This window comes from Ctenopharyngodon idella, chromosome 15 (assembly GCF_019924925.1).
Source record: "Ctenopharyngodon idella isolate HZGC_01 chromosome 15, HZGC01, whole genome shotgun sequence".
Lineage (NCBI taxonomy): Eukaryota > Metazoa > Chordata > Actinopteri > Cypriniformes > Xenocyprididae > Ctenopharyngodon > Ctenopharyngodon idella.
Genome location: NC_067234.1, coordinates 16,096,309 through 16,115,586, shown reverse-complemented (window position 1 = coordinate 16,115,586; position 19,278 = coordinate 16,096,309). Strand labels below are relative to the sequence as shown.

General features: G+C 38.1%; 1 protein-coding gene across 5 annotated transcripts in view; it reads left to right on the top strand.

Moving 5' to 3' along the window:
* rxfp2b (relaxin family peptide receptor 2b) overlaps positions 1-19,278 on the top strand; it is a 54,579-nt gene that overhangs the window by 23,790 nt on the left and 11,511 nt on the right. For 4 of the 5 annotated variants that reach the window (XM_051863081.1, XM_051863079.1, XM_051863080.1 and 1 more), the window contains exons 4-13: positions 983-1,088; positions 5,269-5,340; positions 10,173-10,244; positions 10,595-10,666; positions 11,130-11,201; positions 11,444-11,518; positions 17,086-17,157; positions 18,497-18,568; positions 18,687-18,758; positions 18,881-18,952. In XM_051863081.1, the coding sequence (XP_051719041.1) occupies positions 983-1,088; positions 5,269-5,340; positions 10,173-10,244; positions 10,595-10,666; positions 11,130-11,201; positions 11,444-11,518; positions 17,086-17,157; positions 18,497-18,568; positions 18,687-18,758; positions 18,881-18,952 (757 nt within the window). The remainder of the gene's footprint in view (positions 1-982; positions 1,089-5,268; positions 5,341-10,172; positions 10,245-10,594; positions 10,667-11,129; positions 11,202-11,443; positions 11,519-17,085; positions 17,158-18,496; positions 18,569-18,686; positions 18,759-18,880; positions 18,953-19,278) is intronic. The other variant, XM_051863082.1, reaches the window with a different exon arrangement.

Below are 19,278 nucleotides of genomic sequence, written 5' to 3'. Positions count from 1 at the left end.
AAATTCTAATAGCTTTATATAAATGTGGCCTATTGTAATGAGACTGATCTTAATTGATTTCGTGGGTCATGCTGAGAACACTGATGCCAATTTTGCCATAGTCAGCCAAACTTCCTGTCCGCCAATTTGATTTTCTTTAAAAACATACTTTTTCGAACTACTTCTAGACCGTTGGTCCAATTTTCACCAAAATCGAATCGTATCATTTTCAGACCATGTTGGTAAAAAGTTATGGATTTCGTGTTGATAGACGAAACCGTATTCACATGTCAAAGCAACACATTTGAGGCTTGATGCCAAAATGACTGTTGAGTCTGTATCTCTGCAATGCTTTGACATATTGACACCAAAATTTGCGATTGTCATTGTCACCTCACTCTGATCATACCACATTAATTTGGTCACAGCGCCACCTATTGGTCTGAAGTGGTGAACCAGTAAATCTTTATTATTGACTGTATTTGTGATTTTTCAGCTCTTTTGCCTAAAATGATCTTAATAGATCTTTAATTGCTCACTGTTGCAGTTGGTCTGATGCTCACAGCCATGTTGGCTGGCTTTTTGTGCCTTCTTTGTGCTTGGCCCCGTAAATGCTGCTTGCAGCTTTAATTTGTTAATGCTTTTACACTTTAAATTTCCTTTTAATGTTCGATGGTTGAAGGGTGAGTAGAATAATGTCATCTCATTGTACCCAGTTTTTGAAAATGCTTATTATTGCATTCATAGAGCGAACCTTTCACTAATTGTTTACAGTTTAACGAAAGTTACTCCTATAATACACGCAAAGCATCATGGGGCATAGGCAAAAGGTGGATACGGTCAACTCATATTTAATCTTTGAAATATATTTGAAATGTAACCTTTATTGTAATATACTTTCAACACTATAAATCAGTGATCATTTTTAACTACATTTTGGTTGTGACTCTGAATGTGTGTATGTTCGTGTGTATATGTCTCTCTTTCCTGTCCTGCCTTGCAGAAGTGGAGCAGTATCCGGATCGTTGTCAGTGCCTTAACAATGAGATCCACTGTGTGCATGCCGGATTGAGATCCATTCCGCAGGTGTCAGCGAATGTTACCTTCCTGTACGCAGCCTTCCATTGCAAATTTGTATAGTCAACATGCAGTTCATAAATTTAAAAGATTATGGTGGATGTTGGTTGTCTAATTGTTGAAAGTTTAATGCTGCGTTCAGAATAACGCCAGGTTTATTCTTGCCTATGGAAAACTTATTAAAGCCAAAATGTATTGGATATATTTAACTTTGATAAAAATGTTGCGTCCCATTCGTTAAAAACCATATAAACTTTCACTGTACTACATACATAGATAGTCAGCTTGCTGACTGTTCTGGAATTTCTGTCAAATACATGCTGTTTTCACTGTGTAAAAACATACAATATGCTTGAAATAATTATTAATATACATTCAGCTCCAGAATTATTGGCACCCTTGGTAAATATGAGCAAAGGCGGCTGTGAAAATAAATCTGCATTGTTTATTCTTTTGATCTTTCATTAAAAAAAGTCACTAAATTCTAACCTTTCACTGAAGTAAAACAATTAAAAGTAAGGGAAAACTCACATTATGAAATCAATTATTTTCTCCAATGCATGCTGGCCACAATTATTGGCACCCCTAGAAATTCTAGAGTAAAATATCTTTGAAGTATATTCCCATTCATATTTACATTTTTTTTTAGCACACCAGGGTGACTAGGAGCATGAAATTGTCCAGTCCATGACTTCCTGTTCCACAGGAGTATAAATACGAGGAAACACAAAGGCCAAATTTCCGTAATCATTCATTTCAGTGAGTAAAACTAGGGCTGCCCTCGACTAAAGATTTTTCTGGTCGACTAGTAGTCGCATTTATTATTAAACTGTATAAATCATAACAAAGAGCCTTTAATGCCTAAATAGCCTAATCAGCGTTCAAGCACACATATAAAGCTTGAAAAAGCGCACCGGCAGAAGTAATGATTATGAATGCATCGGGGAAAAACAGCATTTCCATTTGAATTGGTTCATTTAAAAGTAGACATTTTGCTTTCTATAGATATATTTTTCATGTCTGTGAGGCAAGTTTACATGGAGTTTCGGTTCTTTTTGTTGGCGCGCTCAAGTTTACAGAGACATTTTCAGAGCTTTCATTATTTTACAAAAGCACAACATTTTGTTGTTATTGTGAGTACACAAAAATAAAAGTAGGCAGCTGACGGGCATTTTGACATAACTGTGTGTGTATTTGACACTCGCGAGAGGCGGCTATGTGTGTGCACTTTGGTTGAGAGCGCACTGACTGAAGACCGTCTCTCAGAGAGCGCGCACAGTTTTTTCTCTCTAGGACATAGCTTACATTTTACCGTAATGTTGTTGCCTACCCTGTGTCAAAAAAGTGAAGTAATTGGATATTTCCATTCTGCAGCGACAGCGACTACGCAGCCAACTGGTGTGAAGTTGCGAACTCACGCGCAACTGCACTACAGCTAACGACTTTAAAGAGGCAGCGTTCACTTTTACCTTTAGACGACAAATTTAGATTTTAAATTCAATATTGATTTAAACAGAACTGCTGAACAAATTTACAGTATGTAGCGCAAGTACATTATAAGTAACTGTAATTAAATTACCTAAAAATGAACAGTAATCCCTTACTTTACGTTTCAGTGGATAAGTAATTTAATTACAGTAACACGTTACTTAGTAATGCGTTACACCCAACACTGGCTACTACTTACATGTTTCAGATGATAAGCCATATTTGAGGTTGATTAATGATTTGGTTGATAAATGAGCGTTTGGCTGTCTGCCCGATGTACTGTAATTACCACATAGATTAACTGTTAAAGGTGGGGTAAGCGATTTTTCAAAAACACTGTTGGCCATTGTTGATGTTTGAAATCAACCCAAACAAACCCACCCCTCTCTTCATTGCTCCGCCCCCAAAACGCACCCTCCAATCCTAACCACCCTGCTCCGAGTCGTTCTGCTGCTGGCAGGCGAGGCTAGAGCTGCGAGAGTGGATGTCTGTATATCCCAGCTGATGGGCAACAAAATGCTTCACAAAAAATAAAGCGCAGATGATGAACGAACGACAAGGAAGCACAAAAAAATGAACATACACTACACAAGAGTAAATACAAACAAGAGTTTGTTGTTAGTCACCAACAGCACAGCAGCTCCAGACAATCAATGACACTCAAACCCAGTGTTACTCACACGTGAAGCGGAATCAAAGCAGCCTCCGCGCTTTTTTTTAGGCCTTCCCGCTTAGCTCTCTCCAGCGCTGGAAAGCTTTTCTAATATTAACATGGGTCCTTGCCCAGTCATTAACCTTCATTCCAGTGATACTCTTTTGAGCTCTTTTGTATTGTGTCCCCTAATGCTGATTGGCAACTAGTTTGTTGTTGGTGTCGGTTTGACACCAACAACAAACACTTCCAAACAGTGTTTTTGAAATATGGCTTATCCCACCTTTAAAGATCCGTCCGTCACAGACTGCGTGATTGACTAAGCCTCTTCTCACCGACTAGTCGACTATTTGGAAGCAGCCCTAAATAAAACTAAAGAATATAGTTCTGCTGTGCAGCAAAAATTGTTGACCTTCACAAAATAGAAAGTGCTATAAGAAAATAGCTAAAGCATTGAAAATCCCCATTTCCATCATCAGGGCAATAATTAAGAAGTTCCAATCAACTAAAGATGTTACAAATCTGCCTGGAAGAGGACGTGTGTCTAAATCGTCCTAATGCACGGTGAGGAGGAGAGTTTGAGTGGACAAAGACTCTCTGAGGATCACAGCTGGAGAATTGCAGAGATTAGTTGAGTCTTGGGGTCAAACAGCATGTACATCATCACAAGTTGTTTCAAGAAAAATCCTCCTCACTCATCTAAAAATAAACTCCAGCATGTTTAGTTGTCAGACACGACTGGAACTTCAAAAGCAACCTGGTTTAATCCACCAGATAAAAAGATGTTCTCCAAACTCATCAGGCGTTATAGAAGAAGATTCAGAGCTGTTATCTTGGGAAAAGGACGTTGCAATAATTTGGTGCCAATAATTGTGGCCAACATGAACTAGAAAAAACATTTCATAATAAGATTTCCCTCCCACTTTCTATTGTTTTGCTTAAATGATAGGTTAGAATTTTGTGAATTTTTTTGAATGAAAGATCAAAAGGATAAATAATGCAGATTTATTTTCAAAGCCCCCTTTGATCATATTTAACAAGGGTGTCAATAATTCTATATGCACTATTTTCATGACATAACAAGGTGATGTAGCTGTTGTGGAGAAAACTAATAAAGAAAACCAGTCACAGGAGCAATTGTTCTCCCCTCCACCATGTTTAAAGTTTATGGCACGTCCAACGCAGAAACTACAAAAACAACAAAATCTTCTCTGATTTCCCAGTGGTAAATTTGACTTGAGAGTACGTTCATGCCCAATTGTCGAGTAGGAAACTCATATTTACAATAATTCCAATGACATGTGAAGGCAGCATAATTCCAAATAAGCATAACCCAGTATTAAGCTACAGAGCAGGGTCAGCCAGGCAGACCCTTAGGGTGGTGCAACAGCCCCAGGCCCCGTGCTTTAGGGGGCAATTGTGAACGATTGTGAACGGACTGAGAGGGACCCCACATGCCCCAATACAATCACTGTTATGCATTATACACCGTTTCAACTGGAAAATCACTAGTAGTAATCATAAGTAGTCAGTTTCATAAAAGAGCTCTAAGGAGCTCAAAGGATCCCTACCAGTGCCCCTCCCTCACAAAACAAAACATATGTCAAACTTTTAACCCACGGGAAAAAAATCAACCTGTGGCAACAGTTTAAAAGTAGCCAAATTCCGTGAGAAAACAACCCCACGGCCAGTTGTTCAGTAACAAACAACCAGTCAGAAAATGTTTCATGGCAAAGGGTGAATGAAGAAGAGACCGAAAAGGTATATTCAGGAAAACGTATAGTTTGCGTGCTGTTTTTATCCAATGATATTGACACTGCAAACATGACACGGCTCAACAATTTGAAGTGAAAAGACCTTTAGTGTGCAAAATGCATTGAATTACACAATTAAACACAAAAGACAGTATCAGTATAGGCTAAAAAAAAAAATACAGTCCAACACCGTCTTTCCATCTTATCTCAGTTTTTGAGGCAGATTTTCTTCCGATTTTTTTCAGATTTTCTTCAGCTCAATACACTAATGAAACACTACTGAATGTTTAATTGGATGTTTGTGTTGCTTTTGGACAGATCATTGAGGAGCAACGAGATTCGCATGTTACCCGATAAAGCCTTCATCAAATACATAAAACTACAGAGGCTGTAAGTATGAACAAGCATTTCTTTATCCTTTCTTCTGATCCAGAAAAGCTCCTCTTTATAATTTCTGTCACATGCATAGTGACTGATTTCATAAGACCTGCTCAAGACAACTTTGGTATGCATTGACTTTAAAGGGATAGTTCACCCAAAAATGAAAATTCTGTCATCATTTACTCACCCTCAAGTTGTTCCAAATTTGTAGGAATGTCTTTATTCTGTTGAACACAAAGGAAGATATTTGGAAGAATGTCAAACCAAACAGATCTCACCCCCATTGACTACCATAGTATTTGTTTTTCCTACTATTGTAGTAAATTGGGGGTGAGATGTTTGGCTACTGACATTCTTCCAAATATCTTCTTTTGTGTTTAGCAGAACAAAGAAATTTATACAGATTTGAAACAACTTGAGGCTGAGTAAATGATGACAGAATTCTCATTTTTGGGTGAACTATCCCTTTAAGGCGACACTTTGCTAAGCAGCAAATCAACACGCAGGCTTGTATAATGGAGCTGTCAACCTGTAAAGCCAGTGCCTGTTTATGTGGTACAAAAACAATTGGTTCCTGCATGGAACTGATTAACATTTATGATCCGCTTTCTGTTGAATTCACTGAAGCTTTTATGAGGCCATGGTCACCTTCCTTCAAAATGAGCTTGCTGCTGCTTGTTAATCTCAGTATTGGCAGGTTTCTGTATAGCATGCCATTAAACCTTGGATTCAGTGTGCTGCTGTCTGAAGATGAATGCTTTCTAGAAGTACACACTGTTATGGACAGGAGTGAGGATAATGGCGACAAGCATAAGCACAGAGTACTATAGTTATTTATTTTTAAAAGGCATCAGCGTTACACCAATAGAGTAATGGTAATTGACATAATAGTAGGTAATGTTTGTCCTCTTCACAAATATTTTTCATAAAATAACTTTTGTAAAGAAGTCATGATTAAAATATGTGTCCAGTCATTTTGCCACCTTTCAGTGTTTTAAAGGTGCAATATGTAATATTTTGCAGTAAAATATCCAAAAACCACTAGGCCAGTGTTATATTTTGTTAACTTGAGTACTTACAATAACCCAAATGTTTGCAACTATTTGTAAATCATGAGAAAATTGAAATTTTAACCAAGGCTCCGGGATGTGTGAGTCGTCGCCTATCAATTGCGTCATACCCGCGTTACCCTCGGTTTCTGGTTTTATTTTGTAGAAACCACGGAAACACCAAAGACGCTTTAATATTTACATGTTTTAATAGACAAGGGAACAAGTGTTTTGATATATTTATAGACAGAAAACTATTTATTGTTATATAGCTCAACATGTTTAGTTTTATTGTTTAAATCTAGTTTTCTTGATTTTTTGCGAGTACCATGCTTTACCATGCCTCAGAGAAAAACACTATTGTGTGAAGTAGCTAACAGCATAATCAGATGCAGCTTTATTTTTAGTAACAGTAAAACAGCATTTTCTCCATCATACAATACGTTTTAAAATTAATTGCATGCCATTTATCAACACGAGCCATCCAGCATTTAATATGATATTCTAAAATCGATTTAGTTTACTGCAGTGTGCAGCAAGAGTCTCACAGCAGCCGCCGAGCGAACGCTCAGAGTAACGTTATAACATCATTTTCAACACACTCAAATGTATCTAATATGATAAACAGAGCTGTGTTACCTCATACTCATGACCGGAAAGGTGGAAGCAGCGCCGGCGACTGTAGCATAATAAAAGTTCAGCTGCTCGCAGCGTGTGTCGCGCTCGTCTCTCATTAACAATCGCTCCAGCGGCCTCGTTCAGCTCCCACAACACTCGGTCCTGCTCTGCTTCCTACTACAGTAACGTTAATAATCTCATCCATGAACATGATTTCTTAGTCCTATCCCGATTGTTTCCACCGGCTGTGAGGTGAAGACCACATGTCCCAAGATTCCGCGCTCAAACTTGGCGTCATCAAGCTACAGCCTTTGTTTTGAATAGGCCTCTAGCGACCTCTAGCAGACAGAAAATTTTACATATTGCACCTTTAATGGAATAAACACCACTATTCAAAAGTTTGGGGTCTGTAAGATTTTTTTTAATGTTTTGAAAGTCTCTAACGCTCACAAGACTGCATTTATTTGATAAGAAATACAGTAAAAACAGTAATTTTGTGAAATATTGTAACAATTTAAAATATTTTAAAATGTCATTTATTCCTGTGATGGAAAAGCTGGATTTTCAGTGGCCATTACTCCTTCAGAAATCATTATGATATACTGATTTATGCTGATTATCAATGTTGAATTGTGCCGCTTAATATGTTTGTGGAAATTGTAATGATTTCTTTCTGGAGCTTTTGATGAATAAATGTTCAAAAGAACAGCATTTATACATTAACAATGTAAAAGTCTCTGCTGTTACTTTTAATCAAGTAAATGCATCCTTGCCGAATGAAGGTATCTTTTTTTAAAAATATATATATGTATCTTTCTAACCCCACATTTTTAATGGTAGAGTAATTTAATATAATTTTATTTAACATAATTGATTTTTTAATACAATATAAAGTAATTTAGTTTTCCCTGTCCAGAGATAAAAACATCAGTTAATTGTGAGACAGGTGTCCATTTCATGCTTTTTGGTCACCAGACAAAACATCTGCTAGAATATAATAAAATATTTGTGATTCACATATTGCTTGCAAAAAAACAAACAAACAAAAAAACATCTTAATCAGATTGCACTTTTAAATGGCCATCAGTGGAGAAAGCAGGGACTGACTAGAGATACAAATAGCTAAACCTCGACCCACTGATGAGAGAGATGAGGTCTGAGTAGAAGTAGAGATGAGAAAAAGATCAGAAATCACATAGAAAAGTATTATGAATGAGAGGATGTGGTGTATTACAGTAATGGTTATGGAACACCAAGTGCATAAAGTCATTACCACTGAAAGTGCTTCTTTTAAAAGTGATTGATGTTGTCAAGGTTCAAAAAAAAATTTTTTTTAGAACAAACAAAGTTATGCAAGTACTTCATTTAGCTATTTTTCCTTCTGCCCCTGCAGAGAACTGGGAACAACACTGTGTGACATTTTCATTTTACAGTCATTTCAAGCTGCTGTCTGATTGTTAAACTGAGACAATCTTGTAAATGGCAGTTTAATACACTCAGAACTTAATATGGCTTGGCATTAAATCAAACATGAAAAGTCAGTCATTGTGGTGCTTTTTTTGTGTGCTATTTCAGTAAATATGCATTTGTATTTCTGTCAAGGAGAAAAGCTGTTTTGTCATGTTGTGTCTCAGAAACGGCAATGAGAGTTTTACCATTAGAGCTGTGTATTCAACGTTTAGATGTAGATTAATGGATTTTTCTCCTTATGTAAATAATATTCATGAATAATTATCAATGGCCCATTCCCTATTTTATAATTCAAAGCCCTTATTAAATATTTAATATGGTAGGTGACCCAGAAAGCACTATATTTTATGTAGAGCCACAGCACTGTCAGCTTAAAAACACAAAGTACTTTATATATACTAAATATTTTTTCATTCTTAGATGAATGTTTGGTTGGGTAGACATTAAGTTTTGAATACAGTACTTCAGGCACTCAAAGAATGGTGAATAAGTTGGTGAATATTCTGTGATATGATGGGAGGCGACCGTGGAGCAGAATACATTTGTGGAGATTTATTAAAGATAAACAAAGGATATACAGGATCCAATATGCAGGCTATTGTATCTGATAATAGGAAATATACTGACAGGAAAGAGGAAGAGCAAGGTTAGAATTCGGGCGATGGCGCCCTCTGGTTACCGGGAGCATGGTCCATGAGCTGAGATGTTACAATCGTAGATAAAAGCCTTGTCCAAATGCCCACACTTGCAGTCTTTGCACTTGTCTATTTACATGACGTATTTCCTGTATTTGGCTCAAGTGTTCAAGTAGGTGTGACGATTGCAAGTGTGTGTAGAACTTTTGATTACCCGATGGGACACACTTATAGTGTTGTAAAAAAATGCAAGCGTTTACAGAACTTATTTTTTTAAATTATTATTTTCAGTGCTTTACATTTTAAAATACACTTCTAAATGTGTGTTCAGTGGTCGCTATGTAACTAACAGAAGACACAATTTTTAAATTGTGGTGCTTCTTTGAGTGATAAAAAGCAGTTGCAAATGATGTACAAAATACACATAGCCTACTCATCTTTGCATCAATAAAATGTGCAACACTTTATATTTTACTACCAAATTATATGTAATGTCTTATCTTACAGCTGTATGTTTTCCTTGACATCTCGCGATTTTGGGGCATGTGAGATCCCCGAACATAATGCTCTGAAGCGGTATTCAAGATAGTGTGGGTTTAGTGTGCATTAAGGGCACTGCACTTGGGCATTTTTAAGACATGGGACAGACTTGCGCACTTACTTCCTAACGTGTGCACAAGCTATCAAGTGGCCAAGTGTGGGTATTTGGACAAGGCAAAAATAACTGAAGTTAATGTTGTCTGTTTGGAGCTAGGCCATCATTCTTCTGACATTCTTTGAGCTTTTGTGTTACGTGCCCATATGAATGTCTTTGACATGATACAAGGGTGTTGTAAGTGGTTGCCCAGTAAGGTGTTCTGAAAATCACATTGTTTTGTGGTTTCTAAGGTGTTGTTTTGGTTATGGCCCAAGTCAAAATGGCTTATCGCAAAGGCTCTATGATATTTTAGTCTATATGGCTCGAGTTCCTCCTTCAAGGAACATGATGTTTTCATCTGTATTTTTGGTGTAGCTGCTAAACATAACCACCTGTTGACCAAATTGTTGATTGTTTTGTTTTCTTCCTCAGGTTTCTCCAGGATAATTGCATTGGCACTGTTTCCATTCATGCTTTTAGTGGACTATATAAGCTACAAAAACTGTAAGTGCATGTTATATATATACAGTATATATCATTGATTTTTTAAATTAAACATGAATAGTAAAATCCTTTATTTTTATAGTACTTAGATTAATTTAAAGCAGCTTCACAATAACAAACAGGAAAGTAAGAGAATTAATGATGCAAACTTAATCAAATATGAGACAAGTTCAAATTCTGCTTTAAAGCAGCTGTGGTAAGCTCAATTCAGCTCAATTCAGTTTAGTGATGATTAATTTCAGTTCAGTTATGAAACAAGTTCAATTCAGTGAATGCAACCTTTTTATCTTTGTTAAAACTTCCCACATTCTGAGTAAAGCTCAATATAATTTCCCGTTCTTGTGTTGCAGATCTTTGAGCCAGAATTGCATCTCCTTGCTTTCACCTGGAGTGTTCAGTGATCTTCGTAAACTCAAGTGGTTGTGAGTACAACCATCAAAAATGCTGTCGTTTTATTATTATTTTTTAAAAAATGCTCTTAAATTAAATTGCCAACATCAAGATGATTCAGTTGTTTACATGAGTCATATATGAAATATTATTATAATTTAAAATAATATATTTTTTAGTTTTAATATGTTTTAAAATGTAATTTATTCCTGTGATGGCAAAATTGAATTTTCATCATCATTACTTTAGCTTTCAGTGTCACATGATGCTTCAGAAATCATTCTAATATGCTGATTTGGTGCTCAAGAAACATTTCTTGTCAGTGTTGAAAACAGTGATGGTGCTTAATGTTTTTGTGGAAGATTCAGAACAACATTGTAACATTACAAATGTTTTTACTGTCCAGTTACTGTTTACAGTTGTTAAATTAGTCCATTAGTTTGGCTGGTGGTTTAGGAGCATTTTTGCAGGTTTTGAACTGTTAATTTTATTCAGGATTTTGGACGACAATCCCATAACAACAATTACAGTCAACACATTTACTGGCCTCAGTTCTCTCTTCTACCTGTAAGTCTTCATCCATCCTCATTTGCTGAAGTGCTGCACTTGTTAATTTCCTACTTTTGTTTAAATAAATCATGTTATTTGTGCATGAAGCTCTGTTTTTCAGAATCATTGTGTTCTATATTTCCAGTTGCTTCAGTAACAAAAAATATTGCTCTGAAAAATTATTTGCATTTTAAATGATTTAAGTCTGTGCACTGTAGTTTTAAATGTCTGTATGAGCTGTCATCTAAACATCTGTACAGGTCAATGGTAAACACCTCTCTAGAACAGCTCCCCGCCAGCAGACTCTGCACCCACATGCCCTTACTCAGCTGGCTGTAAGTATCCGCCTCTCTTTTTCTTAGTACTGTCATGACTTACAGGATTTTGAATTCAGTTCAGTTAGGGAGATGCTGGCAGTAGGCAGCGAGGCAGCTCAGGTTTTGAAACAGAGCTTGGTCATTCCAGCTCAAATTTTTAAATTTGTTAATATTTTTTTCTGAAGAACGCCATCACCAGGCGAAATTGTCTCCTCTTCCTCCCCCCCCAAAACCACTTTACCGTCAGTAGATATGGCAGAAAGTATCAGGTGCACAGAGGTTTCACTTTCTGCAGGGTCTCATAATGTGGTTTTAACAAATTTACATGGTATCGTTTAACTGATTTTTCCCATGAGGGATGATTTCATAATTACACTGCACAACAAAGGGGCCATCAAACCTAGCTTCAAAAGGAGAAGATACAACCGGCCGAAGGACAAGAGCTTGATCTCCTGGTTCACAAATGCAACGTTCAGCTGTAGGCCTACACTGATCAACGAGATGTTCGAAAGGTTCACCCGTTGCTGGCAATGGTTTCAAAGGCACAGATTTCAAAACTTGTTTTGGCTTACTGGTTAACTGGCATGTGGCCATTTGTGGCCAAAAAAAATGACGCAACAAGCGATCATAAGTTTTACGCACACCCTGATGGCCAGACTTATCATGCGCAACTTCAATCATCATATGTCGGAACTTGACTGGAACCACCACCTGGAAAACAGGATCCCCAACAAAATATTTGTGAGGAATCCATTTCCTCAATAAAACGCCATCGCACACACAATGTCCGTGAGACATGTTACCCAATTCTGTTGGAGTGACTGCATCCAAAGTTCTTCTGCCGAGACAGGGAAAGACAAAGTGGACAAATCAGATATAAACACATTAGTACACACTTTATCAGATGAAATGTCCTTCAGATCATTCAATTCATTCCTCTTTACTCGTGTCATTGCCCGAGTCACCGCACATACAACATCTTGATCCACTGAACTGTGCTCAATTTCATTTTTAAGTGCAACTATGGGACACACTGGACCATCAGCCCGTTCAGTGAACTCCTTCAACTGGCAGAGCTGGTCGTACACCTAGTACATCCTTACCTTGGATCAAATCAGATTGAAGGTTCACTACATGAAGAGGGACAGACAAAACATTCATCCATATTCCTCGAATTAAAACATTCTCACCAGTATGAGATTGCGAGGAAAAAGGTAAAACCGATGTCAAAATAAATGAATCCACTGATCCCGTGTCTCGCTAAATTTTAACAGGTATCTCCTCTTTTCCTCCAACCAAAAACACACACCCCTCTGTAATAAAAGGAGAATAAGAAGAGAAAAAGTCAACAGATTTTTGTTTAGTGACTCTACCCTCAGACAAAACCGGAGCTGCAGAAACAGATGGCTCAACAGGGGAACGTGTACATTTAGATTTATCTCTAAGGACCGGACAATCCAGTTTCCAGTGGCCCTTCTCATGACAATAATTGCACGTTTTACTTGGGTCAGATTTTTCCATGAACACACGATCAGGTTTAGGCAGGGAACTTACAAAAGTAGAAGGATTATCACAAACATTCAAGTCAACAAAAGTGGACTTGTGCGTCAATACAAAATCATCAGCCAGCAAAGCTGCTTCCTCTGGATTCTTTACATTATGCTCGTTAATATATGTAGCTACACGACTCGAAACTGAATTCTTAAATTGCTCCAACACCATCAAATTACCCAAATCTTCAAGGGTTTTAATGTCTGCTGCTGTACACCAACGATTAAAATTCGTTCTCTAATCCCTCGCAAATTCTAGATGGGTTTGCGCCTGCTCTTTTTCCTGTAAACGAAATCGTTGCCTGTAATCCTCTGGTACGCATTCATACACTTTTAAAATGACAGATTTCACTTCATCATAATCCTTACAATCATCGATCGACATGGAAGAAAAAGCTACTTGTGCCTTACCAGTTAAAACACAGCGAAGCAGCGAAACACAATTATCACCTGACCAGTCTCTCAAACTTGCCATACGTTCAAAAAGAGTAAAAAAAGTATTAGGATCTTCTTCGTTAATTTTTGGAACAAGTTTTAAATTTGAAGATAAGGAAAAAGACTCTCTAGAACCAGATAGCTTACCCTCTCTCATAAGATTAAGTTTGAGGACCTCCACTTCCAACTTCGCTTTTTCTAATTCCTGTTTGCTTTCCTCCGAACGTTGCTTTAACTTCTCGTGCTCCATCTGCAACAGTAGCAACTCCTTCTGCTGTTCAAACGATAAATTGGGCTGTAAATTAGTTGCACCTGCTACAGACTCCATACTAGTTTTTAACAAGCCTTTTCCAACAAGTTCGGATTTTAAAATAAACGAGAGACTTTTTCTACTGATCACTGATCCTATAATATTCGGCGATCTTTAACAATTGTTCTTTCATACAGTGTTCCAAAATTTCAAAAGAAGGTGATTTAATAAATGAATCGGCATCAGCCACGAGAAAGCCACCAAAAGAACAAAAGAAAAAATTCTACCGTGCAAACAAATAACGAGAGTTTCCCTCTACCTATTTTCCCAAAGTCTTTATCTACCTTAACTCTAGTCTTCATGCAATTACTTGTGGGGGGTAATTATGCACTAAAGCCTGATGGGTGAGCAACGCAACTGATTAAATCAGCAACACCACGGATGTGCTCCCGAGTTAGGGTGACCATATGTGCCATTTTCCCAGAACGTGTCCTGTCCAGGATTTCTAAATTGCCTAAAATGGCTTGAGCCCTTGCCTCTTCAATCGTGAAAGTGGTCATATCGATGTGCCTCCGGAACGCGATTTAGGAACGCGATTTCTACACGGAGGTCTGTGCAAGCCACGGTTCTTATTGACAGTCTTCATGCAATGCATTAAAATGTTATGGTATTTGCAATGCTTTGACCGTTCTCTGTAGATCCAGCCTTCTCGCAAGCCACAATTGGTCGATCATGTATAATGCACGCTATTGGTCACACTATTTTTCAGTCATTACCTTCTGCAAATATGAAAACAAAACCAAAACTGGGACATTTTATGCAATTTAGAAATCCTGGACAGGACGCGTCCTGGGAAAATGGCACATATGGTCACCCTAGTTAAATACTACTACCCACTTTCATTGCAGTACTACCAAAACCCCCGACATGTCTCAAAGGAAACACACCGCTACACCTACCAGGAAAACTCGCGTTCAAAAACAATATTGCACTTTTACTTACCAATTTGGTGACCTTCCACAGCAACTAAATAGACTCAAAATTATTTGTGTGCCCCAAACAAATCAAATTATGCTTAATAAAAACGAGGACGAGCCCCCAATTTGTTACAACCCCTGGCTCAAAGGGAAGCAACAAAAAGGGCATAATTAAGCTCAAAAAGGAAAAAGCTTTATTAAATCAAATTAATTCGCAAAACAATAAAATAAAATAAAAATGTTTCTGTAAACATCAGTTTAATCAGTGCGTAAAGCAAGGTGTCTGAATGAATCTGTTGTGATGTTGAAAGATGTAAGAATCAAAAACAACATGGGGATCAAAGCAAAAGCAAAGACAGAACCAAGCAAAGGAGAACTCAAACAAAACTTCCAAAACCCAAATCAAAATATTAAATGCCATGGATAAATCTTTACTGAGTAACCCACTATTTTGTAGATGACAATTTTCACCTGAGAATTTGGAGCCAAATTACAGGGGAGAGAAAATAACTTAAGAAAGATGGCAGCATCATTATTTTATTTTTACACACAGTAGCTCTATTAGTAAAATCTGTTGTCTTTAGCAATACTTGTTGCATATAACAATGGAGACTGTGGAAATAATGGAGTTTTTCAATTTGTGAGTAAAATAAAGTCTGTGGTAAACATATATTTGGTGATACTTGAACATTTTGCTCTACATCATAAACTGCACACATTCACACCCCAAACGTTTTTATCTATTATTACTTATTAGAAACATAAGATCAGGCATAACATTATGAGCACTGACAGGTGAAGTGAATAACACTGATTATCTCTTCATCACGGCACCTGTGAGTGGGTCGAATTTATTAGGCAGCAAGTGAACATTTTGTCCTCAAAGTTGATGTGTTAGAAGCAGGTAAAAAGGGCAAGCGTAAGGATTTGAGCGAGTTTGACAAGGGCCAAATTGTGATGGCTAGACGACTGGGTCAGAGCATCTCCAAAACTGCAGCTCTTGTGGGGTGTTCCCGGTCTGCAGTGGTCAGTATCTATCAAAAGCGGTCCAAGGAAGGAACAGTGGTGAACCGGCGACAGGGTCATGGGTGGCCGAGGCTCATCGATGAACGTGGGGAGCGAAGTCTGGCCCATGTGGTCTGATCCAACAGACGAGCTACTGTAGCTCAAATTGCTCAAGAAGTTAATGCTGGTTCTGATAGAAAGGTGTCAGAATACACAGTGCATCACAGTTTGTTGTGTATGGAGCTGCATAGACACAGACCAGTTTGCTGACCCCTGTCCACCGCCGAAAGAGCCAACAGTGGGTACGTGAGCATCAGAACTGGACCACGGAGCAATGGAAGAAGGTGGCCTGGTCTGATGAATCATGTTTTCTTTTACATCACATGGATGGCCGGGTGCGTGTGCGTCGCTTACCTGGGGAACACATGGCACCAGGATGCACTATGGGAAGAAGGCAAGCCGGCGGAGGCAGTGTGATGCTTTGAGCAATGTTCTGAAACCTTGGGTCCTGCCATCCATGTGGATGTTACTTTGACATGTACCACCTACCTAAGCATTGTTGCAGACCATGTACACCCTTTCATGGAAACGGTATTCCCTGGTGGCTGTGGCCTCTCTCAGCAGGATAATGCTCCTGCCACAAAGCAAAAATGGTTCAGGAATGGTTTGAGGAGCACATCAACGAGTTTGAGGTGTTGACTTGGCCTCCAAATTCCCCAGATCTCAATCCAATCGAGCATCTGTGGGATGTGCTGAACAAACAAGTCCGATCCATGGAGGCTCCACCTCAAAACTTACAGGACTTAAAGGATCTGCTGCTAACATCTTGGTCCAGACACCACAGCACACCTTCAGGGGTCTAGAGGAGTCCATGCCTCGACCGGTCAGGGCTGTTTTGGCAGCAAAAGGGGGACTTAAAATCCAACACGATGAAGCTTAGTAAAATTCTTCTGTGCATAGTCTACATTTTTAGCATTTTTCTATTAGTGTTTTTTTTTTTTTTTTTTCTTTTGGACTCTTTTAAGATCCCAGACAGATTTAAGTGCTACCTGGGGCTCATCTTTCTTGTTCGCATCACTGTGTTGTACAAGAACAGTATGTATTCAGTTGCTAATGCACTGTTATTTTCTCCTTGGCCATGGCATCTGTCTTTGACAGGATTTCACTGATGTGCTGATGTGTTTCTGGGTGAAACCAAATAGTCTTATGCCTACCTTTTTAATATTGTGTATATATGTCACTTGTACATGTCACTATGCCTGTATTATATTTACTGAAATGTCCAGTAATGTTGAAATGTTGTATGTCCAGCATTTTTATTTGCACTATGGATTTTTACTCATTGATATATGACATGCTCTCTTAAAGGGATTTTGAGGGGAACCGCATTAAGTCTTTGGGCTTGTCAACTTTACTTGCTTGTGAACATCTTACTGTGCTGTAAGTATTAACAGAAAATTATACCATTTGTATGATAGGCTTTAAAGGGGTGGTTCATTGCGATTTCACTTTTTTAGCTTTAGTTAGTGTGTAATGTTGCTGCTTGAGCATAAACAGTATCTGCAAAGTTACAGCGCTGAAAGGCCATGTCGCGCGGCATTATGGAAGCGGAAGAGTTGTGTACGCCGGACGCGCGCGACGCGTCAATAGATAATAGAACCCATTATAATAATCCGTGATATTGACAGCTTCCACAATCTACACAAGTTCAATGCTGGATTTGCACAAAGACTATTACTGAAAGATGAAGCAGTTCCCACTTTAAAAGCAGAAGCTGCTGTTTATGGGCCCCTAACTGTCAGTACGTAAACAAAGTCCAATGCGGTTTGGCTTCGCTAGCCAGTTAGTTCAATTCTATTGCATACTTCTCCAACAAACTTCTATGTTCATAGACAAACAGTTGTTCATGCTATAAATAACGATAAACGAAATGAAAAAACGATACCTTTACAAATATGCTACTACTCAGTCATGTATTCGGCTACAGTAAAGCTTTAATCAGGATAAAACCGTATATTCAAAGCTAACAAACAGCAGTAACATGTGACAGCATATTTAAACATTTTGACACAAAAGGAAGTACTTACCATTCAGAAACGTCCTTTAAAAGCCGTGCTTGCAGAGGTTCTGCTTGACCCTCTTCATCATTACTGCTATCTGGGTCTGATTCGTATGGAGCCCCGCACATGACATGCAAGAAAAAAAATTAAATCGTGCGCATGATTTACTATTTCGTTCCCTCAATTTACTAAATCGTGTGCACGATTTACTAATTCATTCCCTCGATTTATAAATCATGCGCATGATTTATAAATTGAGGGAACGAAATAGTAAATCGTGCGCACGTTTTAGTAAATTGTGTGCGCGCAATTTGATACGGCAATATAGACGCCATTATTTATATATTCACTGAAGCACATGTAACAACTAATGGTAAGGGGCGTGGCGTTTCCGGACGCTTCAGCGAATCACAATACACTGGGCCAGCTAACCTATCTGAGCCCATTGCATATTTCGAAGGGAGATTTATCATAGAACCAGAAAGCCAAACAGGTCGTTCAAATGACAATGGAAACAGCGATGTAGAATAAAGGTAAAATATATTAAAAATACAGCATATTTTGAAGCATATGAAAACGAAGCATTACACATAAACACAATCAAGCCTAGAAAAAAACACTGAACCACCCCTTTAAGCTTTAGCTGATAAAAGTTCCAAATCAGGACCCTTTCGATGAGGTTTATGATCTTAAGTCTTCTCATCCTTGGTGCTTTTTAGGTCACTGAGAGCCAATCTCATCAAGAGTTTGCCGGAAAACACCTTCCAATCCCTGCACATGATGGGAGACCTGTGAGTGACAGTGAAACATTGTTGTGAATGAGTGTGTGCACAGAAACAAGGAACTTGAGAAAGCGCTAATGAGTTATAAATGATGTTATCGTTTGACATGTCCTCATTGCTTTTGCAGGGATCTGTCCAGTAACTTGATAAAGGAACTGCCAATCAGTATTTTCAAGGATTTACCCTCATTGCAAATTCTGTGAGTCGGATTAATAAATTTGAATGTAAAAAAAGAAAATAAACAAAAAATCTGGTGCAGCTTATTAATGGCCTGCTGTGTTTTCACCATAAAAATGGCTTGCTGTGTTTTCTCATTTGTAGAAATTTGTCCCAAAACCCACTGGACCACATCCACCCAGACCAATTTAACCACCTAATTCAGCTCCAGTCTCTGTAAGTAACAGCATTATCTAAGGTTTTCATGAGATTTTTTAACAATATGTTACTTATTTTGATACGCTGTAGTGACCACACAACAAACGTTGTTTTACAATTGAAATAAGTCTCACATGGAGTAGAGTTAGTGTTTGTAGGCTTGTTTCAGGCTGCAGCACAGACTGATGATAAAACAAGCAAACAAACAAACAGCAGACCAGGCTGTGTGCCAGATTTGCAAATTCTAGTATTCACTGAGGCTTAGAGCTTGTAGGTGACCAGACGATGGTCAGCGGAATAACCAAAGGCTCTTGAACATTAAAACTTCAATACTCTGATTCTGC